Source organism: Hyaena hyaena, unplaced genomic scaffold (assembly GCF_003009895.1).
Source record: "Hyaena hyaena isolate Hyena2069 unplaced genomic scaffold, ASM300989v1 scaffold_9, whole genome shotgun sequence".
In the NCBI taxonomy this organism is placed as follows: Eukaryota; Metazoa; Chordata; class Mammalia; order Carnivora; family Hyaenidae; genus Hyaena; species Hyaena hyaena.
The window spans coordinates 6964358-6989100 of record NW_024080641.1 but is presented as its reverse complement, the minus strand read 5'-3'; the positions used below and the strand labels follow the sequence as shown (position 1 = coordinate 6989100).

The 24743-nt window shown below is 48.5% G+C and overlaps 1 protein-coding gene across 1 annotated transcript; it reads right to left on the bottom strand.

The window, feature by feature from the left end:
- Positions 1-593: 593 nt before the first annotated feature.
- On the bottom strand, positions 594-15727 carry LOC120243430 (cytochrome P450 2B11-like). The gene is made up of 9 exons (XM_039249562.1): positions 15557-15727; positions 12039-12201; positions 11756-11905; positions 9991-10151; positions 8050-8226; positions 7230-7371; positions 5544-5731; positions 5208-5349; positions 594-1471 (listed from the first exon to the last, which is right to left on the bottom strand). The coding sequence occupies exons 1-9, from the start codon at positions 15725-15727 to the stop codon at positions 1281-1283; spliced, it is 1485 nt and encodes a 494-aa protein (XP_039105493.1). The 3' UTR covers positions 594-1280.
- Positions 15728-24743: the final 9016 nt, after the last annotated feature.

Below are 24743 nucleotides of genomic sequence, written 5' to 3'. Positions count from 1 at the left end.
GAGGGCACCTGTGGGGATGAGCACTGAGTGTTATATGGAAACCAACTTGACAATAAACTATTTGTAAAAAAAAACCAAAACATTATTTCCTATAAAAAATCTGTCTATTAAAAAAAAGAATGAGGATGGCAGTGTACAGCAATGGTCCACAATGTGGATGAAACCCCAAAATATTATGCCAAGTGAAAAAAACTGGACACAAAAGAGCATATATTGTATGACTCCATTTACATGAAATACACAGAATAGGCAAATACATAAAGACCAAAAGCAGATTGGTGGTTGCCAGGGGATGAGGGGAAGGGGGTATGGGGGGCGTGACTGCTAATGGGTACGGAATTTTCTTCTTGAGTGATGAAAATGTTTGCAACTAGATAGTGGTGGTGGTTGTACAACATTGTGAATAAGCCACTGCCACCAAATCATACACTTTAAACTGCTTAGTTCTGGGGGCGTCTGGGTGGCTCAGTTGGCTAAGCACCCGACTTCCACTCAGGTCATGATCTCGCGATCTGCGAGTTCAAGCCCCGAGTCAGGCTCTGAGCCTGCTTCAGATTCTCTGTCTCCTTTTATCTCTGCCCTTCCCCTGGTCGCATTCTGTCTCTCTTTCTCTCTCTCAAAAATAAATAAACATTAAAAAATTAAAACGCTTAGTTTTACGTTCTATGAATGTCACAGTAATTTTAAAATATATTGGGGGAGAGGCGTGGCTGGGGGAAGAATCTGAGTTCGAGAGCCAGGGAGACAGAGTGTGAATCTTGCTCCTCTACTCCTAGCCATATGATGTGACTTCGGACAACGGATGCCATTGTCTAGCCTTTGTTTACGCATCTGTAAAAACGGGCATGATCCAGGGTCGTACCCACCCCATGGGGCTTTGGAAGGATTCCAGTGAGATCACGTGTGCACAGATCATGGTGCACAAACAGCTGCTGCATGGAGGTTGTGGATGTTCTGAGGAAGGGAGAGGTCACTGGGGGAAGCCGTGGCCTGGGAGGCAGAAATGCAAAGAGCATCTGAGTCAAGGCTCCTGTCTTAGCACCCAGCTTCTTATATACCCCACACTGGGAACTCTGTTAAGAAAGGAAAGGAAAACACTTCCCCAAGTCTATGGAAGAACTGCAGAGTGATGGTATGAGATGAGGCAGCAACCAAGGAGGAGATAGACACTGGCTTGCGGTGGGTCTCTCAGCAGCAGGAAGACCCAGAGCGAGTCCAGGAACTGACTTCTGCAGAGGCGGGGATACTTCATGATCCTGGAATCCTTTGAGGCCCTTTCCTCAGTCCCTTGGGCGGGACAGAAAGCTGATCTCGTAAACGGGGGCCACTTTTCCTATGCCGTTCGCCTGGGGTGTGAGGTCGATGTCCTCAGGGGCCACAGGGCTGGCCACAGAGAAGTTCTGGAGGATGGCGGTGAAGAAGAGGAATAATTCCATGCGGGCAATGCCTTCACCCAGACAAATGCGCTTCCCTGTGGGCACAGAAGATCACCAGTGTGGGCGCAGTGCAAACCACGTCCCTTGCCCTGTCCCATCCCAAAGCCCAGACATGTGTATCCATCGCCACAGATTTGTATGGGACTGGCCTTTAACCTGCAATCCCGGGTTGTCTTTTAGGGGATCCCGAGCCCTCTGAAACCAGAGGCAAACATTTGGGTGGAAGTGCCTTGCGCGTTTTTCCAGGAGAGAGTTTGTAGCTTCTGTTAGATTTCCAGAGGGTTCAGTGGCCCCTTGGAGAATAAACACCCACCTCTGGTTGGATGTGTGTGTGTGATTGTGTGTGTGTGTGTGTCTGCCTCCACATGCACAGATTGTGCACATTTCTGACACTTTTATTGTCCTTCATTTCTAATGTGAGGAGGATGGTACTTATCTCATAGGACTATTGTGAGGTTAAAGAAATTAATATTTGTAAAAATTCTCAGACTAGCACCTGGTCTGTACTAAGGATACTACAGGTGCGGTCATTCTTTGTGTTTGTTTCTGGGGTGTGTGGTGAAGAGTGTGGGGGTGGGGGGAGTGTGTGTGTGAGGGGAGTGTAGGGGCGTGTGTGGGAGGTGTGGGGGGGAATGTGTGGGGTGAGTGTGTGGGGTGAGTGTGGGGGGGAATGTGTGGGGTGAGTGTGTGGGGTGAGTGTGGGGGTGTGTGGAGGGGAGTTATGTGGGGAGTGTGTGGGGTGTGGGGTGAGTGTGCAGGGGGGAGTGTGTGTGGGGGTGTGGAAAGGAGTGTGTGTGGGGTGAGTGTGTGGGGTGAGTGTGTGGGGGTGTGGAGGGGAGTGTGTATGGGGTGTGGGGTGAGTATGTGGGAGTGAGTGTGGGGGTTGTGGAGGGGTGAGTGTGGGGGGAGTGTGGAGGGGAATTTTGTGGGGAGTGTGTGTGGGGAGTGTGTGTGGGGAGAGGGCAGAGGGGACTGTGTGAGGGGAATGTTGCGGGGGAGAGTGTGGGGAAGAGTGGGGGGCACGGAGTGCATAGGGGGTGTGGGGGGAGTATGCAGGGGGAGTGTGTGCAGTGGGGAGCATGAGGGTGTTTTTGGCACTGTGTGTTTGTCTATATCTGGGTTGTCACTTTATCTCAGTCTGAGAGCCATGGGCTTCAAAATTTGGGGAAAAAAAACAAACTACATGTAAAATTGTGAATGGGGCGGGGCGCCTGGGTGGCTCAGTTGGTTAAGTGTCTGACTTGATTTCAGCTCAGGTGTTGATCTCTGCACTGATAGCACGGAGCCTGCTTCGGATTTTCTCTCTCCCTCTCTCTCTGCCTCCCCTGCTCACGACCAAGCTCGTGCGTGTTCTTTCTATTAAAAGAAATAAATAAACTTAAAAGAATGGCGAATGGGCCTGGTCCCTGTGGGAGGGGAGTGTGGCTTCCCCCAGCTTGTCGGAGGTGTAGGGCCCGCCAGTAGGTCATGAAGCGCCAGCCTGAAGAGAAATAGGGACAAAGGGAGTGGAAACCCCAGGAAGAGACACTGAAAGCCTCCTTTACCTCAGTGCCTCTTTTTCTTTAAAAAAAATTTTTTTTTGAATGTTTACTTATTTTAGAGAGGGAGAGAGTCACAGAGTGGGAGCAGGAGAAGGGCAGAGAGAATCTGAAGCGGGCTCCAGGCTCTGAGCTGTCAGCACAGAGCCTGACGCGGGGCTCGAACTCACCAAGGGTGAGACCGTGACCCGAGCCGGAGTCTGACCCTTAACTGACCGAACCGCCCAGCCCAGGTGCCCCACCTCAATGGCTCTTGATCTGCAAGCTGACCACCAGGGCAAGGCCATTCAGATATTTCCTAGACACTGGGTCTTAGACATTGGGCCTACATGGAGGCCTCTGGGGGAAATGTCCACATCTTTTTGGCACATCAGAAGTTAGGAAACATGGACTTAGAAATACTCAGGGCAGAGCTCTAGGCTTGTTCTCTTGTAACTGGTCCTGTGACCCAGTTCTTTCCAGAACGCCTGACTCCTACTGTCTCCCTCCCATCCTCTCTTCTAATCCACTGGGATACCCTTTGCTATTCCTTTGCTCTAACACCTTTTTGGCTTGGTTTGTCTTCTTTCCAACCATGGCAATCTTGCCTCAGCCTTTTGCTCTGACTGTACCTCCCATCAGACTTTGCTGCTCTGTCTCCTTCCTCTTTTGTCCACTTTCTTCAATCTTAAACTCCCTGTCTCTGTCCATTTGGATCTGACTCTGAAACTCTCCTGTTCTCTCTCTGTTTCCTCTTCCTCGCTCTATTGTCTCCTTGCGCATTCTGTCTCTGTCACTATGTCCCCTGACACGATTTCCCTCTGTCTCTCTTTGTCCCTCTGTTTCTCACTCATTCTTTCTTCATCTCTCTCTCTGTCCTTCCTTCTCTACATCTCTGCCTCTCTCTCTAACCTTAAACAGGACTAGTGAATGAGATCATCAGTCGCACCCCACCATCCCACACGTCCCCCAACTCTCACTTAAGATGAAATAAGGGAAGCCTGGGGCGCCTGGGTGGCTCAAGTCGGTTAAGTGTCCGACTTCAGCTCAGGTCATGATCTTGCGGTTCGTGGGTTCGAGCCCCATGTCAGGCTCTGTGCTGACAGCTAGCTCAGAGCCTGGAGCCTGCTTCAGATTCTGTGTCTCCCTCTCTCTCTGACCCTCCCCTGCTCACGCTGTCTCTCTCTCTCTCAGAAATAAATAAAAAATTTAAAAAATTTTTTTTAAGAAATAAGGGAAGCACTGGGCAGAGCCAGGGGATGTAGGTCACTGAGATCACAGATGGAACTCAAGACTAAGGCCTTGATTCTGGGGTCCTCCTTTCTCCCAAAGGATGAGGACCCTGGACATTGGGGTTTTCTCTGGACGGGGCCACATAGTAGAGAACGGGGCAAGAGACAGGTCAGAGGATGTCAAGACCCTCCCTGGCTCCCCAGAATCAGCAAGATAATTCCAAACACCCCCCAGCTTTCAAGGCCCTCCAGCTGAGCTCTTCGCCTTTCTCCCCTTTTATAATCCACACTCCACGCTCTCTGGGTTTGTCTAGTTTCTCAAATACGCCATGCTGTCTCCACCTTCAGGCTTTGACCATGCTGTTCCCTATGCCTGGAACACTCTTCTTAGGGGCTGATTGATATTCACCCATGAGGTCTTAGCTTAGAAGCCAGTGCTTCCAGGAAAGCTTTTCCTCACCGAACCACCAAGAGTAGTCAGTATTTCCTATTTTGTGTCCCCAAAGTCCCTTTCAGAGCATTTATCACAGTTATGATTGATGATAGTAATCATCATCACATCCATGAGCACTGACTTTGTGCCAAGCAGTTCTAAGCACATTGCAAGCATTAATTAAGTTTAACTAGGTACCATTTTTGTGGTCAAATGATAAATGCCCATCTCCCCTGCTGGACCCTAAAAACCCCGGGGCAGGAATCATGTCTCTATGTGACTTACCCAGTGCATTATCTTCAGCCCCCGGTAGAGCACTGAGCTCAGAGTAGTGCTCACCAGCTATCTTATACCAAGGTGTAGAGAGGTTAAATACTTTCCCAAGGTTCAGTTTACCGAGATGTGCCTTTGGGATGTGGTCTTACTTCTTAAGCCCGGTCTAAGGTTGCAGTGAAGATGAAGTGGGTTAAAGGTAAAGCAATTGGCACATACTAGCAGCTCAATGAACAAAGATCTCTCCTAGATTGTCTCAAAGAGAGAGTGGCCTGTCACTCTAGTGTCTGAGTAAGAGAGTGCAGGCCTGGCTTACCCATGGAGAAGGGGATAAAAGCTTCATTCTTCTTCAGTGCCCCACTGGCATCCAGAAAGTGGTCAGGGTTGAAGGTTTCTGGTTTTTCAAAGTAATGAGGGTCATTGAGAGCAGAGTGCAGGATGGGAAATACTTCAGTGCCCTGAGGGAGAGTCGCAAGGTCAAAAGACACTGCCATTCCATTCCTCAGCCCACCCTTAAAAACAAAACAAGATAAACAAACAAACAAAAAACCAAGAGGACCCTAGTGATAAAACAAAAAACAGGTCAAGTACAGAGATTAAGAGAACCCGGCATGCCCACACAGGAGAAATGTGGGAGCCCAGCTGGCCTCACCTTGGGCAGGAAGTACCCTCTGAAGTGAGTGTCTTTGGTGACCATGTGGACCAAGCCAATGGGAAGGAGGTCGCTGAATCTCTGAATCTCATGGATGACTGCGTCAGTGTATGGCATTTTGGCTCGGTCATCAAGGCATGGAAGGCGGTGTGGGCCAATCACTTGGTCAATCTCCTTGTGGACTCTCTCTGCACAGAAGAGTGGGGGCAAAGAACCTCATTTTAAAGAGGCATTTCAGCAGAGACACTGTTTTGTGTGGGCTAATAAGCCAGGAAAAACCTATAATAAAGGGATGGGTCATTGACACCCCTCAGGGCAACCAGCCTGGAGGAGGGGGGAAGCAATAATTCTCACCCTTTGAAATCTAATGAATGTTATGAATTCTCTCCCCACAGGCACAGGTACACACACACACACACACACACACACACACACACACACACACCACAATTTTGCACAGAATTTCAGACTAAGAACTCAAGATATAAACCTGTCAAAACTCGCCCTCTAGAAAGAATAGAGGGGAACCTGGGTGGCTTGTCAGTTAAGTGGTTAAATGTCTGACTTTGGCTCAGATCCTGATGTCATGGTTCATGAATTTGAGCCCCACATCGGTCAGCACAGAACCTGCTTTGGATCCTCTGTCCCACCCCCACCCACTCAGTTCCTTCCCTGTTCTCTCTCTCTCTCTCTCTCAAAAATAAATAAACATTAAAAAATTTAAAAAACTAATATTTACTGTGTGTGTATTATAGATGAGACACTGTGCTAGGTCCTAAGGAATATAACCATGAAATAGATCAGTAGATTAACCCACAAACAACTGGATAAATGAATACATAAGCCAGTCAACTTATGAATGGAAAGACTGATGAATGGAAGAACATTAGTGAATGGATGTATGTATTTGTTTATCAATCAATATATGAATTAATGGATCATTAATTAACAAATGGCCCAGAGACAAATAAATGAACCTGATTAACCAATAAGTCAATTGCATGAATGAGTGGATGGCTAGATCTATAGAGGAATAAGTAAATAAAGAAATTCGTGAATTAATAGGTATAAGAAAGGTATACAATAGGTCTAAAAATAGATAAAATTAAATAGTTATAAAAAAGGAATAAATAGGTGGAGGTATTGAATAATAGATAAATAAATCCATGATGAATTAACTGAATTAAATGAATAATAAATGGATGGAGGGTGGATTGAAAGGCCGATGGAAGAATTAAGGAATGAAATCTAGTTCATAGGGCAGAGAGATGAATGCACGAACAAATGAGCCAATGAATCAATGACAGATAGTTCATTCAATTAGTCACTGTGTCAAAAGATCAATAATTGAATCAATTAATGCAAATAAAGAATGGAAGCCTATGTCCTTGAATTCATCATCGATGAAAGAATCTGAGTGCACAGGTAATAAATAAAAGGATAGACAAATGGATGGATGGGAGGGACACAGTGGAAGAACACATTGACACCTATTCGTTCATCCATCCACCACTGCGGGGATGGCTTAGTTAGAGACTCATTCAAGGCCTGTACTGCTCCCGGTAAAAGAGGTGAACACCGTCTCTCTCATTCAGGAAGGACCCCAGCCCCACTTTTGTAGCCCTCAAAGGGAGGAGAAGCTCCCCCCTCTTTCCCCTGCCTTGACGGCTGTCCCTGTCCGCCCACCTGTGATGTGAGGGTACTTGAGCATGAGCAAGAAGCCATAGCGGAGCGTGGTGCTGGTGGTCTCCGTCCCGGCGAAGAAGAGGGAGAGCACTGTGCAGATGAGGTTCTGATGGTGGAACTCGCTGTTGGGGTCAGACTTCTCCTGAATCCGAGCGGTAGGGGACGAGTAAGGGGAGGGGCGTGGCTTTGCTGGGGGCGCCCTCCCCTGCTTCTGGGTCTCACACCACCTGGGGCAGTTGATTTTTCTGTGCCTTCTGCCTAGATCTCTCTCTCTCTGTCTCTCTGTGCTCAGACTCGGTTTCAATCCATTTCCCATCTCTGCTGTGTTCGTCCCCCTTTCACTCCCACAGCCTCGTTCTACCTCGGTTGTGTCTCCTCACCTGTTGCTGCGTTTCCTGTATCTCTTTCTCCCTCTCTCCTCCCAACGTTCTCCTTTAATCTCTTCGCCTCAGTCATTTCCTGCATCTCTGCTCCCTTTCCCAGTCTCCCTCCCCTCTTCCCCGCTCCTTTCCCCTTTCCCTACCCTTCTTTTTTTTATATTTTTATTTATTTCGAGGAGAGAGAGAGACAGCATGGGCAGGGGAGGGTCAGAGAGAGAGGGAGACACAGAATCTGAAATAGGCTCCAGGCTCCGAGCCGGCAGTCAGCACAGAGCCCGACGCGGGGCTCGAACCCACGAACCGCGAGATCATGCCCTAAGCGAAAGTCGGACGCTTAACCGACTAAGCCACCCAGGCGCCCCTCCCCACCCTTCTTCTCATCCACCCCTCCATCTTTTCCTCCCTCCCCACCCTTCCTGTTCCCCTCCCCCAAGCCCCACCTTGTCCAGGCGGATCAGGAAGGCATCGATGAAGTCCTGGGGGTTGCTGGGGTCCAGGGTCTGACGGTGCTTCTCCACGGCATCCTCAATGAAGCTTATGATTTCCTGCGCGTTTTTGTAGATTTGCCTGTGTGTGCCTGGGAAGTACTTCAAGAAGCTGTGGAAAAGCTCGAACATCTGCAGGAGAGAAGGGACTGTGACGTCTTCCTGGGGCTGAGCTAGTGCGCCACAGGGAGGGGTCCCTTCCTGGGCCCTAACACCCTGGTAGGGGGGAAGCTCATCTCTCTCTGTCTCTGCTTTTGTCTCTGCCTCCCTCTGTCTCTGTCTCTCACTCACTCCTTGGATCTGTTATTCTCCCATTTTCTCCCTCCTGCATCTTCCTCCCTCATCCTCACATCCTGCTTTGGTTGCTGGCACACCTCTCTCCTTTCTGCCTCTCCTTAGCTCTGCGTGTCTCCTCTCACTGTCTCCATGCAGCTTCTTTTTTTAAGCCATCTCTACACCCAACGTGGGGCTCAAACTCACGACCCCGAGATCAAGAGTCGCCTGGTCTACCGACAGAGTCAGCAGAAGCTCTCTGCGCTCTCTTGCCTACTTCAGCCAGTCAATCTGTTTTGCTCAGAACTCTCTGACCTTCCACCCCTCACGCCCCCCTTGAGCACCAAACACTGATACCGTGATGCTCACGCGAAATGAGCCTACTGCCCACTTAGGTCTATTTATCTTAGAACATTTTTTTTTAAACTTTTTTTTTAATGTTTTATTTATTTCTAGGAGAGAGAGAGAGAGACAGCGTGAGCAGGGGAGGGTCAGAGAGAGAGGGAGTCACAGACTGAAACAGGCTCCAGGCTCTGAGCTGGCAGTCAGCACAGAGCCCGACGCGGGGCTCGAACCCACGAACCGCGAGATCATGACCTAAGCGAAAGTCGGACGCCTAACCGACTAAGCCACCCAGGCGCCCCTATCTTAGAACATATTTCTACGAGATTGTCTGAGGATTGAGGTAGTACTTAAACTTGTTGCAAATAATTGCAAAAAAATAAAAGGGTGGAAATAGAGAGTGCAGTGTAAATTTCTCTCTTAATGGTTAGAAATAACCATTGATTACTCTCTGGTGAATCTCCTCCCAGACTCTTCTCTCTGTGGTTCTCTGTGGGAGAGAAAAGTGAAATCACTTGCTGGACCTTTTGCAACTACTCACTCTGGGCCCCATCTCAAGTCTTTGGATCAGACTGTCTAGCAGAAGGTCACGGGAATTTGTACTTGCGACAGTCCTACGCATGAATCTGACATACACTCCTGGGGAAGAACCATAACGAGGCATACTGTTCTGCAGTTTAATTTTTTTAACTTTAATATATAATAGGGGTATTTCCAGATTCACTGAGAAAGAGAAACTGTACTATTTTGTTTTAAAAGAAGACTGAAAGAGGGTGTGGAAATGGGGAAAATGAAGAAATGTGGTCCCTTATTTTCATGTATCCTTGAATTTCTTCAAGTGAGGGGCTTTGCCAAAGACAGAGGTGAAGATTCAGAGGAATCAGGGACAGAAGAATAGAGAGCCTGACAGTCGGATTCATATTCTCTCCCTGTCACCTCTTTGACTGTCTTTTCGACTCTGCCTCTCAGAGTCTCTGATCTCTGCCCTTCCTTGTTGGTTTCTCCCTGTCCTCCTCGCTTCTCTTCCAAACGCTGGTGTCTTGATCTCTCTTGCTGATTCTCTGACTCCCCATCTCTGCCTCCTCGCCCTAGGCTCTCCATCCCTGTCTCCGTCCCTCCCGCCCTCCAGGGCTCAGTGTTGCTGTCCCCTCCCCTTCCCCCCAGTGTCTGTGCCCCCTTTCCAGCCTGAAGCGGTATTTCTGGGCCCCCAAAGCAGATCACCCCTTTCCCCATGCCCTAGATATCCACCTCACACTCAGCCTCTGGCCCCAGCTCCCTGACCTGGCTGGAGAAGGAGCTGATGAGTGTGAAGGTCTGGTAGAACAAGTCCAGCAACCGCTGGAACTTTGGATCTTTGTAGCTAAAGCGTTTTCCAAAGACAATGGAGCAGATGATGTTGGCAGTCATGGAGTGGAAGAAGATGGTGGGGTCCCGGAAGGCTCCTAGGAGGAGGAGGCACAGGTCATGGGACACAGACTCAAAGGCCTTGGGAGCATTTCACTGCTGACCCATCTCCACGTGACTGCCCTCCCTCACTCAGTGATGACAAAGAAGCAGGTACAGGAAGCGCTGACATTCACTAGCCTGGATGATGGGCCAGCCAGGTCCTGTTCTAAGCACTTCATGTATTATTTTACTAAATTCCCACCACAACCATGGGGGGTAAGTGCAGTTCAGTTATTGTCTCCAAGGTAGCCAGGCTATGGAGGCTTTGTGGTTGGCCCGTCTCGGGCCTCAGCTCTGACCCCGGGAGCAGGTAGTTAAGTCCCAGGGTAGACAGGCTCAGTCAATCACAAGTGCAAGTTTAAAAGGTCTCTGCTCCCTGTCCCTTATCCATTGATCTCTCCTCTCCACCTCCAGGGCTCTTTGGTCTCCAGGGAATTGTTCTGCACTTGAGAGTTGATGTCTGTATACATCCTGGCCTCCCTGGTTGGGGGTGGGATGGGGGTGGGAGGGGTAGACACTGTTGCGCCACCCGGAAGTGTCATGGCATCAGCCTCTCTCTGCAGGTCTCACCTGTCCATCTTCTCTCGTTCCTGTGCAGACCCTTTCCTGAGCCTGTCTGTCTGTCTCATTTTCTCTACCTTCGTTTCTCTCTGCCTTGGTTTCTTTCTGCTTCCCCCGGTCTCTTCCAGTCTCTCTCTCTGTCTTGGTCTCTCTGTCTCTTTCCCTTTCCCTGTCGCTCTCCATCTGAGTTGCTTTGTTTCCTCCTGTCTTCTTGGTCCACTGCCCCCAGTCTTCTGTTGTTCCCTATGTCTCTGCCTCTCCCTCCCAGCCTGTACATTTACATCTCGAAATCCCTTACGAAAGGACCTATCATCTTTATGTCTCATGAACACCCTTTTATGGAGAAACCAAAAATAAGTAGACGTGCTTCTCTCTCTCTTTTTTTTTTAGTCTATTTATTTATTTTGAGAGAGAAAGAGAGGGAACTAGCAGGGGAGAGGCAGAGAGAGGGGGAGAGAGAGAATCTGCACTGCCAGCACAGAGCCAGACACAGGGCTCAGACTCACGAACCGTGAGGTCACGGCCTGAGCTGAAATCAAGAGTCAGATGCTTAACCGACTGAGCCACCCAGGCGCCCCTTGACGTGCTTCTTTGACAGCCCATCCCCCTGCCTGAGGGCAGAACGTCCCCGCTGCCCTCCTTGCTCACGGCCAGCTCATCAATAGTTCACCCAAGAAGAAAGAAAACCCAGTTGGTAATTTTCAGTGTCTGTCGTTTTCCCTTTCTCTCTTTGCCTTCTTTTATAGAAATCCTGTTTTTGCCCCTGACAGATACAATTAATCCATGAGTTGGTTTCCCTGAACCCAAGTAAACAGCATGCTAATACCTAACTAAGTTTATGTCCTTGGGTTATTCTCGGCACTATACACCCCACATCTCTTCTGGCTCCCTCTGCTCCATTCCCACCCACGTCTCTCTGTCCCTCTGTTGGGTGGTCTCTCAGGGTCGTTGTCTATCTCTGCCTCTCTTCCTCTGCCCACGGACACCGCTCTGTCTTTCTGCTGCCATGCACCCAGCATACCCATTCCCCGGGACTCACCCTGGGTTTTCCGCAGCTCCTCCACCAGACACTGAGACTCCTCCTGAATCCGTTCCTCTATACTCCGCTTCCCCATCCCGAAGTTTCTCATGGTGGACAGAGAGAATCGCCGAAGAAGTTTCCAGCGTTCCCCGTTGGCAAAGATCACACCTGGGGGTGTAGGGAAGGCATGGATTGCCGAGAGGGTTGGAAGGGGACTCCGGGCCCCTCTGTGCCCCTCCTCCCCCCTTCTCAGACTCACCCTCCTCAATTCCCATCTTCCGTCATTCCCCAAGGTCCTTACCGTATCCTTGGAAGACTCGCTCTACACTGGAGATTGTCCCCCGGCCGGCGAAGACCTCAGCTTGGTCCACCAGGGCCTCCCGTATGGCCTCTGTCCCACACAGCATGACCACGGGCTTTGGCCCCAGGTACACCATGAAGACATCCCCATATTTCTCTCGAAGCTGTGAAGCATATCCACGTCCAAGGTTGCTGTTAGCCTACGCACCTATGTGGCCATCCCAGTTGTTAAACCATAAAACACTTATGTATAGACTGGTAATTAGCTGCTGCCCCCAAGATCCTCCACTCCAGGCTGCCTTTCCCTGTCCCAGGACCCAGCAACTAAAGGATTAACCCATGACCCAGCCAGAGTCCACACGATGGTGCCCTAAGCAGTACAGATGGTTAAATATCTCCTACTCCTGCCCAGACCCTTGAGTTGAGCCAGATCTCACCAGCACTGAAACTGAAGGGTCATCCTTCCTGTGACCCAACGCTAACCTGCTGTCTGCCTCCTGAGTTTCCCCAGGGAACTACCCGAACCACCTGGTAGACAAGAAGGGAAAACGATGGCTTCGGGGATGATCATGACATCAGTACCGGCATTTGCAAAACTGCTCCGTGGTATTTACTGAAGCTCGACACATACATATTCAGTGACTCATTAACTTCGCTCCCAGATGCACGTCCAACCACAATGTGTATGGCGGTTCACCAAAATACAAACAAAGCAGATTCACTGAAGTCATGCCATGGAATAACTACACAGCAATGAGAAAGGACCGACTCTACAGACAAGACTCGAATGAAACTCACAGGCATAGTGTGGAGTGAAATCAACCAGACATAAAAGTGTCCATATGTCCTAACTCTACTTATATGAAGTCAAGATAGTGGGAGGGTGATGACTGGAACGAGACAGGAAGGCGATCTCTGGGGACAAGATCTGTTGTTACTTATCTATATGATGTCAATTACATGAGTATGTTCATTTGAGAGGATCCATTGAGCTGAATGTTTATGATTTGTGCACTTTTAGGGATCATGTTAAACCTCACTAAAAGTTGACTTAAAATCATAAAATGGGTGAAGTAGACTGCAAAGCCTCCTTACTGGTCTCCCTACTGCCATACCCATCCCCCTACAATCGGTTGACCACCCAGGTTCGTGGGTTCGAGCCCCACATCAGGCTCTGTGCTGACAGGTAACTCAGACCCTGGAGCCCGCTTCAGATTCTGTGTTTCCCTCTCTCTCTGACCCTCCCCGGCTCATGCTGTCTCTCTCCCTCTCTCTCTCTCTCTCTCTCTCTCTCAGAAATAAATAAAACATTTAAAAATTTTTTAAAAATACCCCTAACTGGCTCCAAACCCTCCAGTGCCCCCCACTGCATGGAGAGTAAGATCTGAGGTCTCCACCACGATCCACACCCCCCTGCATGAGGTGGCTGCGTCACCCCTCTGCTAGCCCTCCCCCTCGCCCCTTCCCTCCCTCGGATCCAGCCTCCACGCTGTCCCCCAAACATGCTGAGCTTGCTCCTGCTTCAGCGTTCTTGCACTGACACTTGCCTCTCTGTGGCGCTTTCCTCCTGCATCTTGCAGGGTCCCTGCTCAGAGACAAAGCGAGACTGAGCTTCTCCCCTCATTCACTCTAAAGTAGCTCCACCGCTTTCTAAAATAGTACCCGGCTTTCTTTTAATCATAGCTCTTGTCTACCTAGTATTTCCTTATTTGCTTAACATGTATGCCCTGTCCAAAGCCACATCATCAATGCCTAGAATATTCCCAGGCACACAGAGGGTGCCCTATAAATGACTGTTGAATGAATGGATCAAAGTAGCTGCCACTTAATGAGCACTTACTATACATTAGGCTCTACGGAATATGTCACCCAGTCCTCAACAATGCTATGGGACACACACTCTTACCACCATCTCATTTTAACAAAAGAGGAAATGGAGACTCAATGAGCAAGAGTTGAATCCAGAACGCATCTGCTGACTCTGGAAAGATCTGGGAGCATACTAGGAATGGAGGAGAAGCAGAGCCACCCTCTCTGACCTGTCCCATCGTGACACCCCCTGGTCCTTGCTCTCCCTCCCTGTCTCCAAAAATGCAATGAACATGGAGGATCATGGTTCCCCTAAAGGATCCTGGAAGTTCCATGGAAGAGCTTTAGGATGTCTGGAACTCTCAAAATTTTATGCACAAATGTTTGTGGACATTTGGAGGGGAGAGAGGCCACCACTTAACTAAATTCTCAAAGGATTTTGTGATCCCCAAATCGTTAGGTACCTTTGGCATAGGAGGGTATTGAGATGAAGACACCTCCGTGCTGGACCTTAGCTTTCCCTCTACAAAGTCCCAGAATTGTGACTGCCGACAAGTCTTCCCCAGGCTGAGCCTCACAGTCCATACCTCTAAGATGAGGACAGCATCTCACCTCCCCTGCAGGGGTGTGGTAAGCCAGACCTGAAGAATTCCCACAGTGATACAGATAAATCCTAGCCACATAATTCCGAGCAAAGAAATCAAGTCCAGGAGTTTACAGGAAAGCATGTTGCCCTTGCGATGCAGTGAAGTGAAAATTACTCGGGGCCTGCGATAACCATCCCTCTGCATGTGGGAATATTTTCTCTTAAAAGCAAAGGGATGACAAACCAAAGATTCAGGAGTGTAGTGGCCTTGGAGTATGTAAGCTGGCAGTTACTGTTGGTGATCCAGTTCTTCTTTCTCTTTTTTATTAAAAAAAACTTTTTTTAATGTTTGTTATTTATTTCTGAGAGAGCGAGACAGTATGAGCAGGGGAGGGTCAGAGAGAGAAGGAGACACAGAATCTGAAACAGTCTCCAGGCTCTGATCTAGCTGTCAGCACAGAGCCCCACATGGGGCTCGAACCCACGAACCGTGAGATCATGACCTGAGTTGAAGTCGGATGATTAACTGACTGAGCCCCCAGGTGCCCCAATGACCCAGTTCTTCTGTCTGGGAAGTGGGTGCATGGATGTAGATTACATTATTCACAAATAGATGGATAATCCCATGTGAAATTATGGAGGGAAAGCAATGTTACACAGCCTGGTAAACACTCCAGTCTTGCGCCTCCTCCCATCTCCCTCCTCCTCCCGTCTCCCTCTTCCTCCTGGCATCCACCCAGGCCAATCTCTGCTCTCTTTTGTTGGCAGAGGAGAAATGTATGACTGGTGACACTGCCCCTTTTTCTCTCTTCCAGGGCCGGGCAGGCACCCAGAGACTATACAGACGGTGGCAGAAGAGTGTGAAATTCTACACCCATGGCTTGTGCCCAGATGCCTCCGAATGCCCAACCACCCACTCCGCGGCCAGTGCCCACACGCTTCAAAGGAGCAGTCTGATCATTGAACACCACCCACCATGCTTCCCATCCATTCACTTTCTTTACCAACCTTCATACACTCCACCCGCGAGGCTGAAAGGATGCCTTCACCCCTATTAGAGAGCGATCCCCAAGTCCAGAGGCAGGGGGCCACCCTCAGACCCCATCCGTCTGCATTTCACTCACCTGGAGGAAGGATTTGAGTAAGCCTCTTCTGTCCATCTGCAGAATATTCCCCAAGAAGGGCAGAGGATGGGGGCCTGGCGGGAGGCGGCCGTGGGCCTTAGGATGGGCCCTGGCCAGCAGAAGCAAGAGTCCCATCAAGACAGCAAAGAAGAGAACGAGGCTGAGCTCCATGGCTCAGTCCAACTGCCTCCCTTCCAACTGCAGCCTCGATTGGGCTGGGCCTTTTATCCGAGCGTCCTCCCCACCCACTTATGTAACCGCATTCACTCCCCGCCTCCCCCCTCATCCCGCCCAGGAGTGGGAACTTGAAAGAGAGTGCGCTTTTTCGAGTAGGGAGTAGGGGAAGATCCATTCTCCTGGCTCCGGCAACGCTATACATGTTGGCAGCATCCAGGTGGTAGAGATTCCAAAGTCCACATGAGCACCCAGAGCCCGGTGCTCGCAGGTTTTATTTGTTTTGAGCGTATGAGCGGGAACGCACGGTCACCTTGACGCGCTCCCGACGCCTGCTCGCCTGCTCGAGTCTGCATGCGAGCCTGGGGGTGTGTGGCGCTCAGGTTTCCTCCCCCTCCCCTGGCTCTCTGCTCTGAGCAGTGCCTGGCACTTCTGTCCCCACCTCTGGCTCTGCCTTCACAGTTCGGGACGTTTCTCTGACCCTTTTGGACAGTCTTGGGTGACTATTTCTTTATCTCTTGCTATCTCTCTCTGTCTTGGTGTCTCTGTTTCTGCCTTTAGACTCTGAGCTCCAGGAATCCGGAGACTGGGTGCATTTTGATTGATGTCCCTGGGCTCATGTGTCTCCATCAACCTTCCCGGGCTCCAGCAGGCTCAGTCCCGATTTGCCCAGGATGTGAATGAATGTAGCCACCTCCACCCATCGTGCCCTGGGCCTGGATTTCCACCTCACCCTGTGTGTCTCCCTCAAAAGGGAGTGGGGGGACATGAGGCAACATCTATCTTGCAACGTTGGGCAAATGCTTTCTGGGACCCAGGACTCTGACCCCAGAGGTCGACTCATACCTTTCTGACCCAGGAGAAAAGGACTGATAGTCCCGATATCTTGAATTCAGGGGTGAAACCTTCACTTCACTGACCTGGGGGAGGTGCCATCATGGACTTTCCTGAAGCAGCTCCTGGCTCCTGCTCTGTCATGTGACCTGGCCCTGAGCTATGGCCTCAGTCCACCCCCAAGGATCCCTGAGCTATGGCCTCATTCCAGCCTCGGGGATCACTGAGGAGCCATGAAGTGCTTTACACAGACTAACTCACTCAATCCTCACCCTTTACGGTAGGTACGGTTGTCACCCCCATTTTATAAATGGGGAGAATGAGGCACAGAGAGATGGACAGTTTTACCAAAAGACACACAGCGGTTAGAGCTGCATCATTCGATAGCGTAGCCACTTGCCACATGCAACTATTAAGCACTCGAAATATGGCTAGCAGAAACTGTGAAACTTAATTTTAATTAGAAACTGATAGTCACTTCAGTGATTAGAAAACTTCAAAGTACATTTGGAGCAACTTGGGTATGTGACTCTAGTTTTTCAGTTACGAATTTCAGGGACTCTCCACACAGATTAAGTATTTCTGAAGGAAAGTCAAGGTCCCCATTAAGGTGTGCTGTAAGTGCGAAATACACGCCAGATTACAAAGACTTATAATGAAAAGAAGATATGCTGAGAGTCAGAGGCAAGACAGGGAGAAGCCAAGAAATAGACAAGGAATATAATGTAGGGAGGGAGGCAAAGAAAGGGAAGGGACAAAATAAACTGCCAGAGAAGAGAGGAGCAAGAGAGAGGCAGAGATACAGAAATACGGGACAGGATCTGCAGGCGTGCAGGCAGAGCTGCAGCTGTGGAAGAGTTGGGGTTTTTGTTTGTTTGTTTAATGTTTATTTATGTATTTTGAGAGAGAAAGAACACGAGTGGGGGAGGGGAGGAGAGAGAGAGAGAGAGAGAGAGAGAGAGAGAATCCCAAGCAGGCTCCACGCTGTCAGCACAGAGCCCAATGCGGGGCTCGAACCCACTGTTGGGAAAATAAGCAAAGTTATGCACCCGAAGATGGCCCACGGGACTGACATAGGCTCTAGTGCCTAGCCTAGAGACTCCTCTTCCGGGTTCTTCTTCCTGCCCTGCTTGCCCTGATGCAGAATGTGGAAGTAACAGACAATACATTTCCCCCATGCTTGTGCTTGGGGCTTAGCTCTCTGGAGAAGGATCTCCTCTGAGCCCGCCGCCGGTATAAAATAAAACTCCAATCCACCAAGATCTCCAAGTGCCGCTTGGTTTTTCTGCCAGCGATCCAGCCTGGTTCTGTAACACCACAAACCGTGAGATTTGTGACCTGAGCCGAAATCAAGAGTCAGACAATCAACCGACTGAGCCCTCCAGGCGTCCCCAAAATTGTTTTTTACATATAAAGATGTGTTTATATTTTTTGACAGCTTTACTGAGGTATAAGTGACTCCAGTGAACTACACGTAAAGTACAATTTGATCAATTCTGAAATGTTGTACAGCTGTGAAATCATCCACACAAACAAGATGATGAACATAGCCCTCACCCCAAAAGTTTCCTCGTGATTTTCTATAATGCCTCCCTTCCCCATTTTAAAAAATTTTTATTGGGGCGCCTGGGTGGCTCAGTCGGTTAGGCGTCCGACTTCAGCTCAGGTTATGATCTCGAGGTTTGTGGGTTCGAGCCCCATATCGGGCTCTGTGCTGACAGCTCAGAGCCTGGAGCCTGCTTCAGATTCTGTGTCTCCCTCTCTCTCTGACCCTCCCTGCTCATGCTGTCTCTATCTCTCTCTCAATAATAAATAAAATATTTTAAAAAATTTTTATTAAAAATTTTTTAAGTTTATTTATTTTTGAGAGATAGAAAGCATGAGTGGGATGGGGGGGGGGAGAGAGAGAGAGAGAGAGAGAGAGAGAGAATCCCAAGCAGGCTCCATGCTGACACAGTGCAGAGCCCAATGTGGGGCTCAAACCCACCAACTATGAGATCATAATCTGAGTCAAGTTCAAGAGTCTGGACGCTTACCTAACTGAGCCACCCAGGCGCCCCACCCTTCCCCATTTTTAATCTCCTTCCCAGGCAACCACTGATCTGCCATTTGCCTCTAGAGATTAGCTTGGACTTTCTAAATTATCTGTTAAGTGGACTCGTATGGTATATACTCTTTTTTGCCTACCTTCTTTCCACTCGGTATTCATTATTTTGAAGTCTGGGGTAAGCGGAATAGTGGCCTCTCAAATAGGTCCTCGTCTTAATCTCCATAACCTGTGTTTGTTACCTAATATGGTAGAAGAGATTTTGGAGATGGGATTAAATGAAGGGCTTTCAAATGGGGAGATTATCCTGGACTATATAAATAGGCCAACGATGTAATCACTTGACCAATGATAAGGAGACCAAGTACATGAAAATGCGTTCAACATCATTCACCGTCAGGAAATGCCAATCAAACCCACAATGAGACATCACCTCACACCTGTTAGAAGCTGTTTTTTTTTTTTAATGTTTTATTTATTTCTAGGAGAGAGAGAGAGAGAGAGACAGCGTGAGCAGGGGAGGGTCAGAGAGAGAGGGAGTCACAGACTGAAACAGGCTCCAGGCTCTGAGCTGGCAGTCAGCACAGAGCCCGACGCGGGGCCCGAACCCACGAACCGCGAGATCATGACCTAAGCGAAAGTCGGACGCCCAACCGACTAAGCCACCCAGGCGCCCCTAGAAGCTGTTATTAAAAAGACAAGAAACAACAAGTGTTGGCAAAGATGTGGAGAAAAGGGAACCCTCATGCACTATTGGCTGCAATGTAAGCTGGTGCAGCCACTGTGGAAAATAGTATGTGGGTCCCTCCAAATATTAGAAATGGAAATACCGGGGTGCCCAGTTGGCTAAGTTGGTTGAGCATCCAACTCTTGATTTCGTCTCAGGTCGTGACCCCAGGGTCATGGGATGGAGCCCGGTGTCGGGCTCTGATCTGGGCGTGGAGCTTGCTTGAGATTCTCTCTCTCCCTCTGCCCCTCGCCCCTGCTCTCTCTCTCTCTCTCTCAAATAAATAAATAGATAAACAAATAAACAAACCATAGGGTCCAGCAATTGCAATTCTGGGTATTTGGGTATTTATCTAAAGAAAACACTGACTCAAAAAGATATCTGCCCGCACCCACGTACGCACACACACATACACAAACACGTTATTGATTGCAGCATCATTTACAACAGCCACGACATGGAAGCAATGTGTATCTCCCCTTGCAGGGTTCCGTGTGCAATAAATGTCACTCAGGTCAAAGTGGTAGGTAGTGCTGTTCCCTGCCACTATATCCTTAGTGACTTTCCACCCCCTTTGTTCTATCAGTTATTAAAAGTGGGGTAATCCCATCCCTGAGTATGACTGGGATTTGCCTGCGTCCCCTTGCAGTTCTATTTGTTTTCGCCGAATGTATTTTGAAGCTCAGTTTTCAAACATACACCTTTGTGATGGTCATGTCTTCTTGACAAATTGACTTTTATCATCATGCAATACCTTTCTCTATCCCTGGTAAGAGTCTTTTCTCAGAAATTTTATTTTTCTGGGGGTGCCTGAGTGGCTCAGTTGGTTAGGGTTCTGACTTCAGCTCAGGTCATGATCTCACGGTTTGTGGGTTCGAGCCCTGTGTCAGGCTGTGTGCTGACAGCTCAGAGCCTGCTTCAGATTCTGTGTCTCCCTTTCTCTCTGCCCCTCCCTTGCTCATGCTCTGTCTCTCTCTGTCTCAAAAGTAAATAAACATTAAAAAAATTTTAAGAAATTTGAATTTTCCCGATATTAATATTAGCTCCTTTTGAGATCTCTTCTGATTAGCATTTAGTATGGTGCCTTCCCCCACCCCACCATCCTTTCCTTTTAATTTACTTGTGTCTTTGCATCTCAAGTATATTTCTTGTGGGCAGCATATTGATAGGTCTTGCTTTTGTTTGCCTCCACTCCTAGACCTTTTCATTTGGATATTTCAACAGTTGGCATTGAATATGATTAGACATGTTTCTCGGTGTTCAGTCTGGTATCTGTTTGTTCTTCATTCCCTTTTTCTTCTTTTTCAGCCTTCTTTGGGATCACATAGTTTTCATAATTCTGTACTGTCTCCTAGCTTATTTTTGTGATTGACAACATACATCTTAAACTTACTGGTTTTTGGTTTTGGGTTTTTTTTTTTTTTTGTTACAAATCCCTTTAATCTCCTTCATTGGCTTACTGGCTTCAACTGTTTATCTTTATGGTTGCTTTAGTGTTCACGGTGTACATCCTTACCTTGTTGTAGTCTGCCTTCAGGTGACATGTCACTTCACATATTGTATAAGAACTTGCCCATTAAATATTCTGGAGCTCTGGGCTACTGTTTTCACATAGATTATTTTTACATATGCTATAAGCCTCACACTACATCGTAACTATCTTATTTAACCATTTGATTATCTTTTTAAAAGATTTAAATAATTGGAGGGATCCTACATATTGCCCCTACAATTACCGTTTCCAGGGTTCTTCATTCTTTTGTGTAAATCTCTATTTCCATTTGATATCATTTCCCTTCTGCCTGGGGGAACTCCCTTTCACATTTCTTGGGGAACAGGTCTGTTGGTGAGGAATTCCCTAACGTTGGTGTATCTGAAAACGTCTGCATCTTGTCTTTGTTTATAGAAGATGTTTTGCTGGATGGAGAATTCTAGATTTAGAGATTTGTCATGTCGGTAGTTTAAGATGTGGCTCCACTGTTTTCTTAGCTGTACTGTGTCTGATGAGAAATATGATACCTGCTTTATTGCTGTGTACATCAGGTGTCTTTCTTCTCTGTCTGCTTTAAGATTTTCTTTTCTTTTCTTTTTAAGAAGGCTCCAGGCCCAACATGGAGCCGTATGCAGGGGTTTGAACTCATGGCCCTAAGATCAAGGTCAGATGCTTAACTGACTGAGCCACCCAGGCGCCTCAAGACTTTATTTTTAACAGTAGTTCTGAGAAATTTGATTATGATGTGTCTTGGTGTAGTATTTTTTTTTTAATAATAAGTTGTGTGTGTGTGTGTGTGTGCGTGTGCGTGTGCACTTGAGTTTAGTTAAGATTCTTAGATCTGTGTTTTTCATCATTTTTGCCAAATCTGGAACTTTTTTCAGCCATTATTTTTTCAAAATTTTTTCTATCCTCACCTCTCTCTGTGTCTCTGCCTGGCTATCAGGCCCTTTCTTTCTCTCTCCTTTAAAATTTTTGTAATGTTGATTTATTTTTGTGAGGGGTGGAGGGGGAGAGAGAGAGACACACACAGAATGGGAAGCAGGCTCCAGGCTCTGAGCTGTCAGCACAGAGCCCAACGCGGGGCTTGAACTCACGAACCCTGAGATCATGACCTGAGCCAAAGTCGGACACTTAACTGACTGAGCCACCCAGGAGCCCCTCTTTCTCTCTCCTTTAAAATGGGGAACCAGCAGTTTGCTTACAAAGCTAAACAAGCCACCTGCCAGCAACAAACATCCTGATCTGGGAGGTGAAGTGGCTGAGTCACCCCATCCGCAGGAGGGGGAGGCAAGGTCAATGATTTATCTGAATCTGAAAGTCAAAACTGCCAAACCCAGCTTCACCCCACTCAACTCTAACCCAGGAGGAGGGGACTAATAATCCTGAGGCCGTGACTTTAGAGGTGAAGCCTGTACTTTCCTGACCTCGGAGAGGTGCCACTGTGGACTTTTCCTGACCTGAGCGAGGCCCTGGCTCCCACTGTCCTGTGTGATCTAGCCCTGAGCCTGGAGCCTCACTTCAGCCCCAGGAGTTACTGCTAGGGAGCTGTGAAGTGCTGTGTACAGAGTAACTGACTTTATCCTCACCCTCTGAGGTAGGTGTTGCTGTCATCCCCATAGACAGGGAGAGTGAAACCCAGAGACGTTAAGGCCTTGCCCAAGCTCACACAGCCATCTAGGAATAGAATCCGGTGTCCAATCTGGTCTCGTTGCAGAACGTGCTATTCAACCGCTTCCCTCTCTACGTTTCTGAGATACAGAGACACAGAGATATGGAGAGAGATAGCAGACAGTGAGAAGCAAAAGAAAAAGAGACAGAGAGGGTGAGAGGCAGAAGAGAACTGTAAATTCTGGAGAAAAATAGATTCTTTGGAAAAATAAGCTAGGGAGAGACTGGATTGAACAAAGGCAAGCAAGTTCCTTTCTTGCAGGACTTCGCAGAGCCTTTAGGATGCTAATTTGCACTGTTAATAACACAGCAAGAGGGCAGGTGGGTCAACAGGAACTCCTGAGAGTCTAGAGGCTCTGAGGGAACATTCTAGGAGGTGTTCAGACATCAAAATAAAGCACTAATTTTGAGAGTCAGGCAGACTAAGTCTCAAACCTCAGCTTTGTCATTATCTATCGAGTCAAAGACACCTAGGCAAGCATCAGGCTTCCCCCTCTGGAAGGTGTGGGTACCTACCCTGTGCGGTCAGCATGAGGATGGAGATGAGACCCAACAAGCACAGCTTGGCACACAGTAAGTGCTCAGTGAATGCACAGTGGCCACAAGAGAGACCCAGAGACCCTGAGGCCAAGGCTAAAGGAAGTGAAGAATCAGACAGACCCTGAAGGAGACTCGTTCTGTGACAAGATGGTAAGAGAAGGAGAAACCTGCTCTCGTGACAACACAAGGCACGTGGTAAACATTCATTCATTCATTCATTCATTCAACAAACATTTATTGGATGCTTGTGGACCAGGCCCTATTCTAGGCACAGGGGAGGCAGCCAGGGAGAGGACAGGTAACTGGACACCTCGCTCTCACAGAGCCAACATGCTAGGTGGAGGGACAGATGACAATAAGACAGAAATCAACACAGTGACTCAGAGTGACAGGGTAATGTTCAGGCGTCGTGCCCTCGGTTGTCCTTCTGGGGGCCTCCCCCCAGCGCCCACTGTGGCCCGTCAGTGGCTGCGCGTGTTGGGTGTGAGGTAGCGGGGCCCTCGCGCTGGAGAGCGGCATGTGTCTCTGTCAGGGCAGGAGGCACAAGGCTGGAACTGTGACAGCTGAGGCTGGAGGGTAAAAACCCGCGCAGAGGCGGGTGGAGAGGTGGGAGGATCCAGGGAAATGCGGGGGCCCAGAGACTGAGGACAGACAGACAGACAGACAGACACATGGAGATGTGAAGTCTCACTGAGAGACAGAACAGGAAAGACAGTGGTGCTGAGGGACTAGTGAGGGGCAGGGGGAGCCAGTGAGGGGCTGAGGGACTAGTGAGGGGCAGGGAGAGCTAGTGAGGGGCTGAGGGACTAGTGAGGGACAGGGGGAGCTAGTGAGAGATTAGTGAGGGGCACAGGGCATGAGTGGGGAGCTGGGGCAGTGAGAGTTTAGAGTTAGGCTGAGAGGCTAAGGGAAAGGCCAGTGCATCATGGCCCAGTGGTTAACGACTGGGTGCCAGAGCCAGAGGGCTTGGGTTTGAGTCCCAGCCCCAGCACTTTCTATATGACAGCTAGAGGGTTAGTTAAGCTCTTGGGGCCTCTTTCCTCATCTGTAAAATGCTCTCTCCCCATCTCCAGGGATGCTGTGAGGTTTCAGACAGTTATGTGTGCAAAGAACTTAGACCCTAACACATAGTATGTGCTCACCGAACATGTTTTTCTGCCAAAACCCAATTCATGCTACTGGAAGTTTGCTACAAGTCCTCTTTGGCCCATTTACACATTACAATGCACTATGGTACTGTGAGCCTCTTAGGGTGATATTTTTAATTGCATAAAATTAAATTCATGAAATAAGCCAGACATAAAAGGTCACATATTGCCTATGATTCTATTGATATGAAATGTCCAGAAGAGGCAAATCCATAGACACAGAAAGCAGATCTATCTTTATCAGAAACTGAGGGAGGCGTGAGGTGGGGGGTGACGGCCTTAAAGCCACAGGGTTTTCCTTTTAGGGTGATGAGAAAGTTCTGGAACTAGCTCCTGGTGTGGTTGTACAATACTGTGCATGTACTTAATGTATTCATGTATTCATGCATACACTGAACTGTATACAATTTAAAATAGTTAAAATGGTAAATCTTATGTGTATTTTACCACAACTTAAAAAATTTAGTTCATGGGGTACCTGGGTGGCTCAGTAGGTTAAGCATCCAACTTCGGCTCAGGTCATGATCTCACAGCTTGGTCCATGGGTTCGAGCC